General features: G+C 46.5%; 1 protein-coding gene across 4 annotated transcripts in view; it reads right to left on the bottom strand.

Moving 5' to 3' along the window:
• Positions 1–15,316: 15,316 nt before the first annotated feature.
• Positions 15,317–16,577, bottom strand: part of CALN1 (calneuron 1) — a 394,265-nt gene continuing 393,004 nt past the window's right edge. For all 4 annotated transcript variants that reach the window (XM_054693580.1, XM_054693582.1, XM_037506791.2 and 1 more), the window contains exon 6: positions 15,317–15,684. In XM_054693580.1, the coding sequence (XP_054549555.1) occupies positions 15,557–15,684 (128 nt within the window). In that variant the 3' untranslated portion in view covers positions 15,317–15,556. The remainder of the gene's footprint in view (positions 15,685–16,577) is intronic.

Raw genomic sequence — 16,577 nt, 5'->3', positions numbered from 1 at the left:
CACCAGATGTCCCCATTGCTATAGGAGTAGCAATGCTTCTATACCATTTCTGCAGAAAAAGCAATGGAATGTGTTAAAATGAACGAAAACTTAATGACCTCACATTGACATGACTATTTTAAAATAATCATTACTTTTTAGAATTTTATAATTCTCTTTATTGATATTTGCATTTGTTCATTCTCTTTCAAGATTTCCTTTAGTTCTTTTGTTTCCTTTAGCTCACTGAACATATTCAAAGCATTGGAAGTAACATTTTTACTACTATTTCCAATATCTGAGATTCCTCAGGGATTATTTCTACCAAAAATTTTCCTCTATGAATGGGTCAAATTTTCTTGTTTCTTTGTACATTTTATAATTTTTTGTTGCACACTAAACATTTCTAGTACTGTTGGCTTTTTTTTTTAAGATATATTTATTTATACAAGAGCTGTGGTATAGGCCAGAGGCACAGGAGGGTGAGAGGATTCACCAGAGACAGAGCTGGGAGCACAACAGGCACACAACCGAAAACACTGCTGAGGGGAGCAGTGGGCAAGACAGGAGAGGGCTGCCGCACGATGTGGGTATCTCCCTGGCCAGTCAGGAATCTAACCTTCACTGCAGAGGCTGCAGACAGCTCCACAGCACTGTGCTCAACCCACTGCACCACTAGGGAAGCCCTCTAGTACTGTTGTTCAAGTGATAGAGTGCTAATTCTCCACTCCTTGGGATGGTCAAGACTTGCCTATTGAGGGCTGTGGAATTCCATCTGTGACTTTTCCAAAGTGTTTTTGCAAAGCGTATATTCTTAGTGATGTGTGGTAACTGATGTTTCTGTTCCATCATTTGTGTGGTCAGCCTGGGACAGGATACATATTTCCCTAAATACCTGACTCCAAAAGGAGAAATAATCTCCTAAGTACTCTCTCCTTCAACTTCTTAGAAATGACTTTATCCTATGGGGCTTAAAACCCTAGTCAGCCCCTGTGCTGGCCCCTGAGCAAGCAATTGATTTCTAACAAAATTAAAAATGCATACCTTTCATCTTTGGAGAACACAGTGCTTATTACCCACATCGGCTCCAGGAAGGCATACCGGGACTTCTGGCTGCTATACCTACAACTGTCTGCTGTCGGGTTGAGGGTGAGGACTGGTAGCCATATACAAAAGGCTAAAATTTACTGGAATTTGCCAGCTTGCTAACTTTTTAAATCAAATTTTGCCCTGGATGCTGCAAGTGTTCAAGTGGACTCAAGAGTTTCAAACTAGTTATCTTTGCCAGCTCAATAGTTCTTCAGTTGGGGGGACAAGTTCCTGAATCTCCTTAGTCTGTCACCTTCTGTGTGGTGGCACATGGAATAGCTTTTTACGTCTTTTTATTTTCAACATACTTGTAACTTTGAATCAAAAAAAAATCTCTTGTAGACAGCACATCGTTGGATTATTTAAAAGAAAATCCATTCTGCTAACCCTTGCTTTTTGATTAGGGAGCTTAACCCCTACATTTAACTTGATTACCAATAAGGAAAGACTTTTGCCACTTTACTGCTTACTTCCTACATGACTTTTTTGTTTCTTAGTCCTCCACCACTGTCTCCCATCTTTAGATTAGTGGTCATTCCATTTTCATTTCCTTGTCATTTTATATTGTATATTAAAATATTTTTACTGTATATTTTTAAAGTCTGTATATTTTATAGTGTATTTTATAGTCTTAGTGGTCTCCCTGGGAGTTCCATTGAATATCTTAATTTATAAGAAACTAGTTTAGGTTAATACCAAGTTAATTTCAAAATATATCCTCTATATCTGTATCCCCTATGCCATTATTTTCACAATTTATGCTTTATATATTGTGTGCCCACCAATGTAGAATTACAGTTAATTGCCTCATATTTTGTCTTTACAATCAGATAGGGAAAAAGGACATAAAAACAAAAGTACATTTATACTCTTTAGTTTCTCTAGACACAAACATTTTGATTGACAGGTTTTTTTTTTTTCTTTCAGCACTTTGAATATAGAATCTTACCAGCTTTTGGCCTTCATGATCTCTGATGAGAAATTAGCTGTGAGGTTCCAGTCTCTGTTCCCCAAATAGGTTCAAGGAGTTAATAGCAAATGTCCCTAGGATGGAGAATGTCTGGCTCCCTGAAATCATAGTTGGATGGAGTAGAAGAGAGAAGGGAACCTTCATTATTCCAGAGAGGGGAAGCATAGTCTGTTCTCCTTTAAGCTGGCTAAGGACTCCCTACCACTCACAGCAGAGTTATTATGGTTCAGAAGGTAGAATCTGAGTTGATCACCCATTGTATTTCATCATTCAGTCTCATTGGTTCTGTGGTTGTTAAAAACTTCCCTCTAAATACTTATCTTTGGTTTTCAGTGTTGTATTTTCCCTCTATTTTTATATCTTCTTGATTATTCTAATGGAAACTTGGGAGAAGTAAAATGAAGCATTATCTTTAAACAATGCTTGTAACTTCTTCAGTAGCTTTTACACTACAGATAAGCAATGAAGTAAGGAAAAGCAAGGGGAAAATCACCATGATAAGAAAATAGAAAATGACTCCTCTGAATAGCTGTCTTTCTTTGCTTTGCAGAATAGTACAGGGGAGGTTTGTTAGGAAGGGCCGGGCACCAATTTCCATGGGTATACAAATCTCTTGTAGTTGGGTTAAAATATATTTGGAAGCTCAGGAACATCCACATAAAGCCAGAAGTCCTTCCTGTAATCAATGCGTGCGGTGAAGGTCTCATAGTTCACATTAGTTCTAACACTACAGGTTTCTATCCTAGGAAGTAGGTGGAACCTGCTTTTTGGGCCCTCAATAAGTGACATGTGTTGATGTGTAGTTGCAGTGAGGACACTTGAGAAGTAGTTTAGTGTTCAGCCATTCTCATAAAAATCCTGAAGACTCCAACTTGCAGGAAGAAGCAGGGGCAACAGTCTTGCCAGAATGACTCAACCAAAGATATTTCATTTTTTTTTTTTTAACCTCTGGGAAAGAAGTTCAAAGCATATTTTATCCTGAAAGCCAAGCAAAGAAAATTTGCTCCAATGATATGGATTTTTGATTTTATACTTCGCAGGCAAGAAAAACTACTCTTTTGTGTGGGCGGCCTCTCACTTGCCAACATTCTATTTGGGTTTAATAGGATAGATTACCTTCAAGCTTCTTGGAGTCAAAACAAGCAACCGGCAGAGGTTGCTGGAGTCAGAGCTGCAAGACCTTCCAGAAATCACAGAGAAAACTCAAGTTAAAGAGCAAAACCACATGAGTTCAACTTGATTTCAACCCTCATATTTCCTGGAAATCTTTTATGAAAACCGGGGTTGGTAATGAAACTGTTAGATAATTGAGCCAAGGTCGAGATTAGCGATGTGTGTGGTGGGGCGGTGGGGGTCATGGCTGCGTGTGATTAACTAACAACTGAGGTGTGCACATTATAGAAGGATTGAAATGAGTTTGTGCTGGACTGTTCATAGGAACTGTGCAGAGCAAGACTCTTAGGACGGTGTTCTGATCCCACAGCCATCACCTCTGCCCACCTGAGCCCTAGGAAATCCATGCAGAATCTCTCCTTGGATTTTTTTTGAAGCCAGTAAGTACAAAGGAAGCAGGGACAAAGTCAGCTGCAGGATTTCTCGCCATGCAGGCAACTGAGGCACTAGCTCTGTCTCCACGACACCAGCTCTGTCTCCACAACACCAGCTTGTCTAGCATCTCAGATGGCTTGGATTTTAGTCCCACCTTCCAGCTGGTCACTGGCACGAAACCCTTTCACTTATGCAGTTCCAGCAGAGGCAGGCCAGCACTGGCTCTACGTGATAGCAAAGAACGGGCGGCACAGTGAGGAGTGAACTCCAACACAGGTATGTCCCAAGGGTGGACAGTAGTAACGACTGAGAGAGATTGCAGTTTCCTCTCTTGCCACGAGGTGGAGAAGGAAGGATGGCATGGATGAGTAAGGTTCTGGAACTTCTCTAATCTAGAGTGCTTTTCCTAGCTGAGAGAGGGCAGACAGATGGACCAGTCACTTGTTTTTCTGCAGCAAAGACAGAGAGACCTCTGTCATTTGACATCACATACCTCAAGCTTATCATGACTTAAATTCAGTGTCTCCCATCCCCTTCTCAAATAAGAAACCTAGATGTAATGCCTTCATTAGCACTTTCCACCAAGCCCTACACCAACTGACTCTCCTTCCTCAATTTCTCTGTCTTGCCATCTCTTCTCCCCATCTTGCTCCTACCCCTCTCTGCCCCCGACCCCGCCACCCACACACACACACACACACTGAGTTTAGGACATCAACATTTCTCTCCTGGATTATTTAATACCAAGTCTTCATAACTCATTTCTCGGCCAAGTGTGCCGTGCCTCTGGCTCTTTGCACATGCCCATCACTTTGCCTGGAATGTACTCGCCCCTGTACGGCTAACCTCTTTTCTACCCCTCCCAGAATTCCCATAAAAATATATTCATCTATTAAATGTGGATACATATCCATTATGAGTTATAGTATTTTGCTTGAAATATATCGTACTTAAAAGCTAACAATGTTTCTAAATGAGTGATGCTTTCTCCTTTTATTGCTTTACTCTCCTGCAGCCAGTCCTCCCCTGGGCTTCTCCTGGGCTGGAGCTGCAGGCTTGTCCATTCTCTCTGCTAGACTGTAGAATCCAGCCTGCTGTTTATGTCCCTCTCTGCATTCTCTCTGAAACTGGTGACCCTTGCTCATCCCTGAAGGAACATCACCTTGTTGCAGAGGCTGGTGCTGCTCATTGAGGTAGGCAGGTGTGGACGGAGACATGCAGGTGAGAGAAGGGGGAATTGGTTGGAACCATTTGCAAAATTTCGGCCCAGGGGGCTAATGTGTTGAGGTTGTGAAGACCTTGAGAGCCCATCTTGGGCCAAGTTCAAGGCATTGATGCATAACCTTCCAGCCAGTGGACAGTCCAGCTCTGGGGCACCAGATCCCAGCTGGTATCGCCCTCAGGGAGCACCTAACTCATCAACGAGGTTAAGGAATTCCTGGACAGGCTGGAAGGAGTAAATATAAACCAAAGAGGTAAATATGAAGTTTCCCTGATTTTGACAAAGTATTAGAGCCAAAGGCAGGAGGACAAGAAGAGGGATGAACGGTAGTTTCCAGAGCCCCATACCACTAGATAATTTGGGTAACTGAGCAATGTGAGATAGTCTAGTTTGTTTATTTAGCAAATATTTTACTAAACCCCCACTATGTGTTTGGCATGATGTTACCTGCCAGGAATGCATAAGCTGCCATGTGCCTTAGTAGCTTATTTTTTGTCACATGACTGAAGCCATTTGTTCATCGGCATCACACATAAACCAGTTTGGGCCCAGCCTGCCCCATCCCATGCAGCACAATTCCAGTTCCTTCTTACGGAATGGCACACAGACCCCTCCAGTGTTCCCTCACCCCACCTCACATTCACTTCTCTGGACTGAACACGCCGTGCTTAGAGGAGAAGGCTGGTGGAGCTGGCAGTGGAGTGACACTGACCAAGAAGAGAACTGTCCTTGTGGTTCCTGGCTCAGAGGCTGGAAGGCAGGAGGGGGAGCTGGTCTTGTGCAGAGAAACTGGGGAGAGGCCAGTCTGGGACTCTCCCAGGGGCATGCCCCGCCTGGCCTGTACTGCTTCTGAGAGGCAGGACTTCCAAGAGATTGAGAGAAGTGGGGACGGGGACGCTGGTTGCTGTCTCAGGTCACCACTGAGACTCATATACATACGGGGGCTCAGCGCCACCACCTGCCTCCAACTCTTGCTGCTTCTCCTCTTTCAAGTCCACCTTTGTGCTCATTTTTGTAATAACAACTCTACTGAGATCCAATTCACACGCCATACTATTCACTCTTTATTTGTGCTCAGTTGTACTCCGCTTTTTTCCAGATTAATTTTAGGAAAAGCGCGCAGTGTCACTTTTTCTGCATACTCCACTCCCACCCCTTTGCTTCCTAGGGACAGCCGGGCAGCCACAACTTTGCTGATGGAAAAGCAGGAGGGCCTGCAGTTTATAAGCTGGGACCTCCCTGAGAAGGGAGCAGGGACCACAACCCTCCAGTCTCAGCTGCTGAGCCTAGGGGCCTGGGAACACCTGCGGGGGACAACTTGAGCTCACCCATCCTCCCAAAATGCCTCCAGAGACAGAGGCCTGGAGCATTACTGGGGGCTGTTCCATGCCTGGCTGGCTCCTCAGGCGGCCTGATCTTCGGGGATCAGAACCTGGGGGAAAGGATTGCTCGTGAGGGTCACAGAAGGAAGCGCCATATTTGGAAGGGAGGAGCGAAGGTTTTATTTACGGACAAGAAACTAGTGTACAAGGTGACCAAGTAGCTTAGTAGTTTATTTTAGTCACATGACTGGTAACCATGGTCTCCGCTGGTAACCAGAGTCCTCAATCATTCCTTATCTCTAGCAGGGAGGTGTGCGAAAAACGTACTTTCAGAGGAAACAGAGAAGTTTGTCATATACAGGATTCTGGTCTCATCTAGGTTTTATTTATGGGCAAGAAGCTAGTGGACAAGGTGACCTATGCCTGGTGATGCTGGGCCGGCAGGGAAAAGTCCTTAATTCTTTTTAACCCTCTGCTCACAGTTGCCGACGACCACCCAAAGCAGATGAGCCTTTGGCCACAGGCTGACCGAGCTTGGGGGTGGGAGTAGACCCCAAGGGCATTGTCTGACTGGGGAATGTTTAGTGAGTTTCCCTGGAGCGTAGCTGCAACCCCACTCACTCCACGATCCCAGAATTGATGCCCTGTGATATAAGATAGGCCTGAAAAGCAGGCCTTGAGTCCGCCCACCAATCCTTTACCCTTTCAAGACCAAGCTCCTTGCTATAGGTAGACCTTCCGGAATTGGCAGGAGAAACACTGCACAACTGTAATTGTGCTCATGGTTAGACCACAAACCCCTGAAAGAAAAGCCTTTGGAAGTCACTTATCACCAACACGATGGGAAAACTCCAATAGGACTAAAGGACACACTCACATCCAAGAGAGAAGTCTGGATGCTGTGATGTGGGCCAGTGGTGGGGGAGGGGTCCTCACACTCTCTTGCCAGTTTCTCTGTGCTCAGGGGTCAGAGACTTTGAGTTCTATTGGCCTCTCATGGGTCTTTTGTCCTGCAGGACGCTGCCTGCTGGGGTAAGTACCCGGGAAAATGAATATTCATGACTAAGTGTTCCATATATAACAATTTTTAAAAAAAAACACTTTAAAATCCAGATTAGAGAGGACAAAATCCAAATCATTAGCGCCCTGGAATCTGCCAGAGGCCTCCTGTGACAGAAAAGCACCTGCTTTATGTCTAGAACACTCTTAATTTTTTTTAAACTGTAACAAATGCTTAATGATTTTACCTAAGTTTCCCCTGAGAAGGTGTATGAGATACAGTGCTTAAAACTGGAAGAACTGGGAGACGCTGCCTAATGAAAATCAGAGTTTTATGGCTTAAGTTCAAAACATTTGGGAAACTGTGTGACGATATTTTTGAAAATGAAGAAAATACGAGATGCTGTACTAGTGCTTGGCGGCAGGAGACCAGAGTTCTGGTCCAGGCCCCGGCAGGACATCAGCTCATGGCTTTCCCAAGCCACATCAGGTTTTGGTCCCTATGTTTCCTTCCAAGGGAAGGGGTGGTTTTTCTATGCCCAAGAAGCTCAAATGACATTAAGAATTCCAAGAGCTTAAGTGAAAGCTATGCAAAACTTGAATGCTAATGTTGGGAAGAATTTGGCAAATAGAATCCCAAAAGGATGACACCATTAGCTTGGGTGTCTGTGAAGTTTTCTTAATTATAATGTCTGCTCCCCAGCCAGAAGATGCTTCATATTTCTCACCATATGCTCCATAGTCAGCTTATTTTCCCTTATGTCAATCATTCCCCTCCAAAGGCCCATCACACCACCCCGATCCCCAGTTGCTTTCTCGAGGGCTGCTTCTTGGAAGGAGGCGATGCTGGACTGTCCTCCAAACAGAGCTGGCTGCCCTCCAGGGTCACAGCAATGATTTTATGACTCATTTGCAAGTCACACCACAGATAATGAACTGAATCTCTCATCAAAAGAAAGAAAAAGAACTTTTATTTTTTTCTATTGCATAAATAATGGTAAATTAGACTCTTTTTATACAGATTATATATTTACAGACAAGTTTGGTTAGAGAAAACATCTGGTAAATATGGCAGTCAGTTTTCCTTTATACACGAAGATAACATATTAATAATATATACTTCATTGGATCAGTAAGTAGCATGCCAAGTTAATTTATATTAATATTTACATTTTATATAAAGATTTTCTTTTGACTAGTCTGCTGACTCTCTCATCACTTAATAGCAGAAATCATCAACTAATACTGAATGGAAAAGACGGAATGTGAATGAGGTAAACGGGAAGATCGGGACCCAGGACTGCAGTCTTCGTGGTCCATGCTGGAGGTGAGCGCTGCCGAGCTCCAGTCACCCCATCCAACAGTCTTCAGCTGTGCTCCCGTGTGTGTCCAGCCCTTCACTATGTGCTTTGAGAAACAACTCACATCTCCAGTTCAAAGACCCCCAAGATCACAGCGCCCCCGCCCGCAGCGGGTGACAGTTTCCTAGCCAGACCTTCCGGGTTTAGTTTCTCCACAAGGGCATTACCTTTGGCTAGTCCTTGGAGAAACAGCCTCTTCCTGGATTCAGAACTGGGGAAGAAAATCTAATCCCACCAAGAAGCCATTCAAGGACCGCCCCGAAAACTGTTGACCAGGTCAGAGAGGAAGAATATTCTTTGATTTTCCTTGGGGAGACTGACAGACATGGGCTTGTGTGAATTTCCACCAGGAGATGAGAAGGCTCCTTCCTGGCCAATCGAGGGCTTTCCAGGGAAGAACAGCAGGGCTTCTATCAAAATAATGGCAACGACCTCAGTGCAGTTCAGGAAGAGAGAAAGGACAGAAACTGAGGGTTTTACATTGTCACGGGCAGAAAAGCTGGAGACTCCTGTGGCTCCAGCTGCTGCCCTGTCCTGCACTCTCTCCCTGATTGCACTTGGATCAAATCTAAAGCAGGCTCTGAGCTGAGCACCACTCCCCAGTCGTGCAAGCACATCACAGCGGCTGGTGTCCCCAGACTGTTCACCTAACTCCCAACAATCAGCAAAGAACGTGACTCTCTTCCTTCTGTTGTGTTATGAATAATCACAAACCACTATCGTGGATGGGAACTCCTGTTCCCACAGCCAGGGAGGAAAAAAAGAGAAGAAAACGAAACGATGTGAAGTTGTGCTCTTTATTCAGTAGTTTCCAGTTTGCTTTCTCAGATGGAGAAACAAGTCTCTTTGCTCGGAACTGGCTTTGCTTCTTTTACCCCCTTATGCACGACTTCTGGTGCATGTGACCTGTGGGAAGGTGATCAAACCCCCTTAATTTTCACAAGCCAGGACAGGATACCACGCCCAACTGCAAGGTTCCCTTGAATCAGCAAGAACTCAGGGAGTGAACAAAACCTGTGGCCAGCAAGACCCCACACAGAAGCCAATTTGCAAGGTTTCATCTACAGACAATGGACACTGCCTCTTGGGACTTGGGTTAAAAAAGACACTGCCAGTCCCTCATACAATCCATGGGGAAGCGGAGACCTCTCAAGTGCGGGCTTTCATCCTGACTTGTTTCAGGAAAACTGAGTCATAATGTGAGAGGGCTCTTCTGGGTCATCTCATCTACCTTTCTTTTGGCTTTAAAGATGAGGAGTCCAAGGCCAGGATGGGAAGGCTCACAAGGTCATCTGGCTGGTGGGTGACAGAGGCACCTGGGGTCCTGCCGTCCATGCCCTTCCTAGTAGATAGTGTTGCCCACACTTCTGGTTCTGAATTCTATGCTCCTGACGTCAGTTCTACAGGTCTTAACTCAGACAGAGAGCCCCAGAAGGGGCATTTCGGCCTTGACAGCTGTCAGCATCCCCTAAGGAAAAATGAGCTGCTGGTTTCCTCTCGAAGTTGGCAGCATGTGTCACTGGGGGCAGGTAGCTGGGCAGCAGCCCCTTGGCACTCCAGCGCCTCTCTATTCCCAAAGTAGGCCAGATACAAGGGAATGTTTTCAGAGAACGGCTTCTGTAGCCCTGTAAGAGCTTTCTTTTTCTTTCAGGTCCGGAGATGGAGCAGCCTCACACTTGAATTTTACATTCCTTGGAATATTCCTTCCTCACCAGCTGCTCTTCTACTCCACTGGAAAATTCCAGTCTTGGCCTCCCTGTCTCAGTGTCTTGGATGACACCTTCTAGCAGTGTGAGAAGCATTGGTTTGGAAGTCGATTTATCATGCTCAAGGAAAAAGATAGATGAGGGCTACCCCCAGCATGGGAGTGTGTGGACTCGACTGGCAAAGTACCCAGGGTAGGGGTTGGGGGCAGAAAGTTGGCAAATATTGTCCAGACTCAGAAGACCGTCTTTGCGGAGCTAGCAAAACTTGACTCATTGTGGCTATATTTCAAGTCAACTGATCAAATTTATTCTACCTTGAAGATTTTTTGAGCATTGGTATCATGTCCTTTGAGGCTGTATAAAGAGGATCCCGAATCAATGTTAAGTAGAAACCATAGCTGTTAAGATGATGGTGTGCAGTAGTAACGAGCATGTAATACTAAGAGAAATGTTGGGCTTCGATGTGTGCCTGACCTTATTCCTCCAAACCAAATGTCTACGGCAAGGCCACAAGACCAAGAATGGTCCCCTGAGTGACTTAGCCAAGGAAGTATGAAGTGACACTGAACGGATCTGACATTTAAATTGTCATGGAGACAAGGTCTGTAAGAGGCAGTTCAAATCCTCTTCTATCTTGACATCGCTTTAAATAATTCAAGTTGAAAACCCTAACTGCTGAATAATGTTTCTCTTCTATTTCTGATAGACATTTTTTCCTGCCTGGGAGTGTTGAGCAATGAGGTGGTGGGGGAGGCTGGTTACAGCAAGGCCTCCAGGTTACAGATCTTAGCCCTGGGAGGGTTACTGAAGTGGCCTCTCTGATGAGAGGTCATTTCAGACACTCGTTTTCTAGGGAAGGTAGCTCTGAAGTCCTACTGGTTATACAACCAGTTGTGCCCAAGTCTGGACACGTCAGCTCAGTCCATCTGTATCATTCCACATTATAGTAAAATGGGCAGACCCCTCCGTGATCATCACTTGCGTGGCCTTCACCCATTGTTGCAGCAAGAATGAGCTGAGTTGAGTTTGCCAATCACCCAGCCATCCTATAATAGCAGGGTTCCACATTCCCACAATATGTCAGTGGAACAGGTGAATGACACTATTACTGTGGGCCTGTAGAGAAATAGTGCAGTCAACCAACCCAATGTAGTTGGAGACCCCCAGCTGGGAGGAGCAGAGATCAGCAGCTTCCAGGTGATGGAGAGTCAGGGCAGAGCAGAAACACTCTTTCATGGCCTACAGCCGCCCCTGGTCAGTGCCACTCAACCCAAAGAGCTGTGGGTAGTGTTCATATCCTTAATCTTTTGGCCGTGCCCTCATAGGGTCCAGAGTGGCTGCTAGTTATGGGTTAAAAGCAAAACTCTCTTTGATTTATGACCTAGTTCTGGACTTAAGCCTAAAGAAGGTATTTGGAATAAAAGATAAATTTCTCTCCCAGTTCTTAGATCCATCACTTTTTGATTCTGTGGATGGGAGGTGGGAGGGACATTATTGTCAAAACGAGCTTCACATCTTTCCTACTAGATGCTTTTGGCTAACCACAAGATAGTAGACCATCTGTCATATGAAATCCAAGACAGGAGCAGGTATTACGAAAGAAGACTAGTACTATATATCTTGTTCTCTGCAAATAAAATGCCTAGAAACTTCTGAAACCACGAGGCTTGCCTAAGACCACTATAAACCTCAGTTCACTTCAGTTCACATTTCTGGCTTGTGGGAGAGCTTCTCAACAGGCAAGCAGATGCTTTTAAAGATTGAGGCTTAAAATATTTTCTGCCTTCCAGATGACATTTCTGCCTTTTAGCCCAGATTAAGGGGCCTTGGCTGTGGGCCCCAGGAGTGGGGAGTGGAGAGGTGTGTGGGGAGGCTACCATCCAGCTCACAGGTAGCTTCTCTTCTCCTGGGCAAATGGAAGGACAAGTTCAAAGACAAGAGGAAAAGGCAAGAATCTACCAGATTCTTTGAGGGTAATTTCCCCCTCTAGCAGGACATGGATGCTGGAGTCAGGCTGCAATCAGGCAGAACCCAAGTGTTCTTTAAGAAAATGTTCCCTATTTTTGTGTGCCTTGGCAAACTCGGGGTGGAATGCAAGGGTTGCCATGGCAATATCCCTTTTTTTACAGATCAGTCACGTGGGACCCACGCACATTCTGGAAGCCACTGCTAACAGTTCCCATGCTGGGTCCTGTTTGGGGGCTCTGCCTGCTTCTGGAGTGATGGGAACCAGCTTCTTCAGGTGCCAAGGGAATCAGAGTCAGCTTTCCTTGATCTCCCAAGCAAAATGCCTCCCCGATCATCACTTGCATGGTCTTCACCCATTCTCGCAGAAAGAATGAGCTGAGCTGAGTTTGCCAATCACCTGGCTATCCTATAATAGACTCCTGAGTCTGTTAGTTGGGAGGACAAAGCAAGACTTGGGCTCCTCCCTCCCTGTTCTGTAGAGTTCACCTCCAGCCGGGGCCACACAGCACAGCTTGGGGCATGGAGGACCAGGACATTCTGGAGTCTTCATCCGAGTGTGTCACAGCCCTGGGGAGGGCGCTGCAGTATGGGCCCTGGCCAGCACTGGTGAGGACAGGACTGGGGTGGGGCTGGGGAAGTCAGATCTTAAGCCTCCTAACAAAGAAGCCCACCATTTTTGACAGACTGTGCAGGCAAAGCAGCAGGGGCACACTTCATGGGGACAAGCTGTCAGATGTGAGCAATGCCACCAGTTTTGGGCTATCTCCACAGACTTCAGCCCTTGGGTGTCACGTGTGTTGTTACCACGGGAGTAGGTTAACTTCCAGCCCAGCAGAGATTTCTGTGGCTTCCTTCTTACCCTTCATCCTTCAGCTGCTCCCACAGGGATGCAGTCTCCTAGATCTGCTCCTGGGTGGATGGGCTTGCTGCCCATCATGGGGAGAGAGGAAAAGGTCCTCTCTTGGGAGAGGATGCTGAGGATTCTGTAAGGAACAGGCTGTTGGGTTCTCTCCGGAACTCCTTCTACTCTCCACCCTTCACAGTGGCTAATCTCTCTTCTGATGAAGTCTAACCCTCCATCCATCTGGCCCTCATTCTCCAGTGGAAGTCAGAAGAACTTGCAGAAAGACAGGCTCACACTTTGGTCCTGAAGTTCAGCCTCAACTATAGCATTGTCAGCCCTTCTCACGGGGCAGGGTCCTCTAAGAATCCTTCCTGCACCTCTATCCAGTCTGCTTTGAGTTCTGCACTCCCCTCTCCAGGAGGAAGTGATCTGCTGGTTCAGGGGTCCTTCTACCCAAGTCCAGTTGATATGGGGGGGGCCACATGGCTTTGGGCAGAAAGTGAGGATGAAGTTGCCAGAAGTGTTAATATTCTGTGTCTCGACCTGTTCTAGTTCAGAACTCCAGTCCCGAGGGAGGTGGTGAGTCAGGCAAGGGAAAGAAGAGAATGGCAGACTTGTGGCCTGCATGTGGCTGGGCAGGGCGGGCTGCTGCCTTCCTTGGCCTGGACATGTGGGACCCCAGGGGTGATCAGAGGGACTCTCAACTCCCTGGGCTCTCACCTGCCCGCACCTTCATACTATGGCTCAAACCCTAGTTTTACTTGTGCTCATCAGGAATATTCATGGTCTTCCCCAGTGGGGAAGTTTCTACAGCTGCCCCCAGGCTATAGCTGGAAGAGTTTGGAGACATGAACTGAAAGAAGACCCAAAACTGAGACCCTGGGTGCCCCAAGTCCATGAAGGCAGCAGGGAGGACACTGAAAGGGAGCGGTGGCTTGAGACGGGCTTCAGGGACACACACTGCAGAAAAATCCTACCTGCTGGCTGCATGGAGTGAGGAAAGATTCTGGTGCCTCAATACTGGGAGGGAGGGAGGGAGGGAGGGAGGCCAGGAAAAAGCATTTAGCTTTAGGATGCAATCTGAAGAAAGAGAATCAAGACAATTCCATTACAGAAATAAAGACCTGAGCTTGGAAAAGTACAAAGGGAAATATTACATCTAAAGATTATTGGCTAATCAGACTATGCAAGCTTGATTTAATAGTGGTGACTGATGGGGCATCTGGGAGAAGGCAGGGAATTACAGACTTCAAACGGTGTTGAAAATGGATCACTGGATTCAGTTCTCTTCCCCAACCAAAGTATTCTGCAGGCGGGAGTAAATTACCTGGTGCATCGGCAAAGCTTATGAACATTTGCTTTCTCCTGGAAGCGAGTCAACGGCAGAATCGGAATGCCAAGAGATGTTATGTCTGATACCGTAGTATGATCATTCCATCTTTCCGCTTTGGATTATATTTCTCTTTCTATCTGGGGAAGACTAACAAAGCAACTTTCAGATGAGATAATGGGAAGGTGCACGAGGACCCTGACTTACAGAGGTCTCTGGCGAGGAGATGTGTTTGGGTTCCTTCACTCCGGACAACTGCGGTGGGAGGCACAGCTCCTCAGCGCCAGTCTTAGTTCCTCCCTGGCCCCCAAACAGCCTGCCCCAAGGAGGCAAGGGCCGCATGTCAGAGGACGAAGCTTAATAATGGGAGTGAGCGAACGGGGACGAATGATGTCACACACGAAGCCGGATACACGTGCTGTCCACGCGTCTATGTTACAGAGATGCCCACGAGGATGCTTCTTTGTCCTCTAATGGCAGCACAGGCGGCAAAGCTGGGAGGAAGGCTCTCTGCAGATTTCAAAATGCTGGTGCGCGGTGGGCTCTAGGAACAGAAAGCCAAGTGCTGACAGAAAATGAGAGCTCCCCAACCCTGCCAAGAGTCCCGTGGGAAAGGCAGTAAGAACGGAAGCAAAGGGGTGCGACTTGCAGACCACCAGGCGCTGCACCCCATTCAATGGCTCTCCCCTCATGCCTTGGGGGATCTCCACTGGGTGGAGGAAGGAAGCCAGGTGAGATGGAAAGCCCCCTCTTCCCTCTTCGGTGGTAACACAGAAGTCAGCCTTTGGGACTGAGGGTTACCCTCAGGGGGTGGCTTCTCCAGTTGACCCTTGGGTTGAAAGACTGGGGTGTGGAGGTGACTGCGTGTTCACGCCTCTCTAGCTCTCTCACACCACCAACCTGTATGGCCATTGGAATTCCGAGATGAAAATGAAGTTTCTCTTCGGAGTTACTACAGGTGGTTGAAGCGATCATTCAGAACTCCTGGCTATTTATTGCATTAGGAAACAAAACCAGTAAAGCATTTAAGACAGCCCTTTTGTGTCCCTGCCAAGGAGATAAATTTGATTTGCAACACTGGTTGCACTGCAACCTTGGGTTCTTCACTGAACTGTGCCAGGTCTGCATCGTCCTTATCTGCATTTGTGGAGGAAGAGTCTGCCCGCAGGGCATGCACATGCGCAATGAGCTGGGAAGCAGCGTGGTGGCGGGAGGCTGCTACTCCATGCCGCTCCGGAGGATCTGGTTGGCCGCAATCAGCATGACACTTATGATGAAGGCCATGGCGAAGGCGCAGATGAGGCTCTTGCGGACGCATGTCTGTCTGTTCTGTTTCTGGGAATGCACTGGGGACGGGAGGCAGAGGTGAGGAGACATGGAGCGGAGGGAATGGGTGGGGAGAAGAGAGAGAAATGTCAGTGAGTCTGGTTGCATCACCTCCTCAACAAGTCCAGAGTTCTATGGGTTGGAGACTGTCAGATCAGATCAACAAGCATTTCTGGTACTACTCTCAGAGGAAACTGAGCATTCTGTGTTCTGGTAAATGGTATTGTTAAATAAGAGGCAGCAGGCCCCGAATGGAGTCACTTGTGCTAAGCCCATGCCACCAAACCAAGACTCACTTAATAACTAACTTAATTGCAGTTTCAGCCCCTCCCAGAAATCCCAGTCAATCTGGAATTACTTGGTCAGCACTAGTGAGTTAATCTCCTGCCAGGTCCCTCCCCCCAAGGGAAGGTGGCCTTGCCCCAAACAATTCTAATTTCCTATGTTGACCCCTTTCTGTCTAGGAGAGCCTTCCAGTTTGTACAGTTCTTTGGAACACCTTTCTACTTGTTGCCTGGGATGTGGCCCGATACATGAATCCTTTAATAAAGCCACTTAGATCTTTGAAGTTTTATCTGGTGAATTTTGTTTGTTAACAGTGTGAAATGGTAAAACTACAACAAAAGCCACAACAGATGTAATATTCAGAAGAAGGTAGAAACTTGGAGGTATGAGAGTCACAGTGATTTTCCAACTAAGAAAAATTTTTCTGACATTTCAGAGTGCATTTCATGAATGGCATCATCCAGGTATTACTGGATGCCCATGTCTGCTGAAAGCCTGGCTTCCATTTCTGAGGCAGCTGATAGGGACAAAGTGAGGTTTGGATACTTCCTATATGTTCATGCTGCAGGCTGGAAGCAACTTACCTTTGCCAGAATTGTTCATGGGTGGCTGCTGTGGAAATGACTCG

This window comes from Talpa occidentalis, unplaced genomic scaffold (assembly GCF_014898055.3).
Source record: "Talpa occidentalis isolate TD23 unplaced genomic scaffold, MPIMG_talOcc4v2.1 talOcc4.12, whole genome shotgun sequence".
Classification (NCBI taxonomy): domain Eukaryota; kingdom Metazoa; phylum Chordata; class Mammalia; order Eulipotyphla; family Talpidae; genus Talpa; species Talpa occidentalis.
This window is presented reverse-complemented; position numbering and strand designations above follow the sequence as displayed.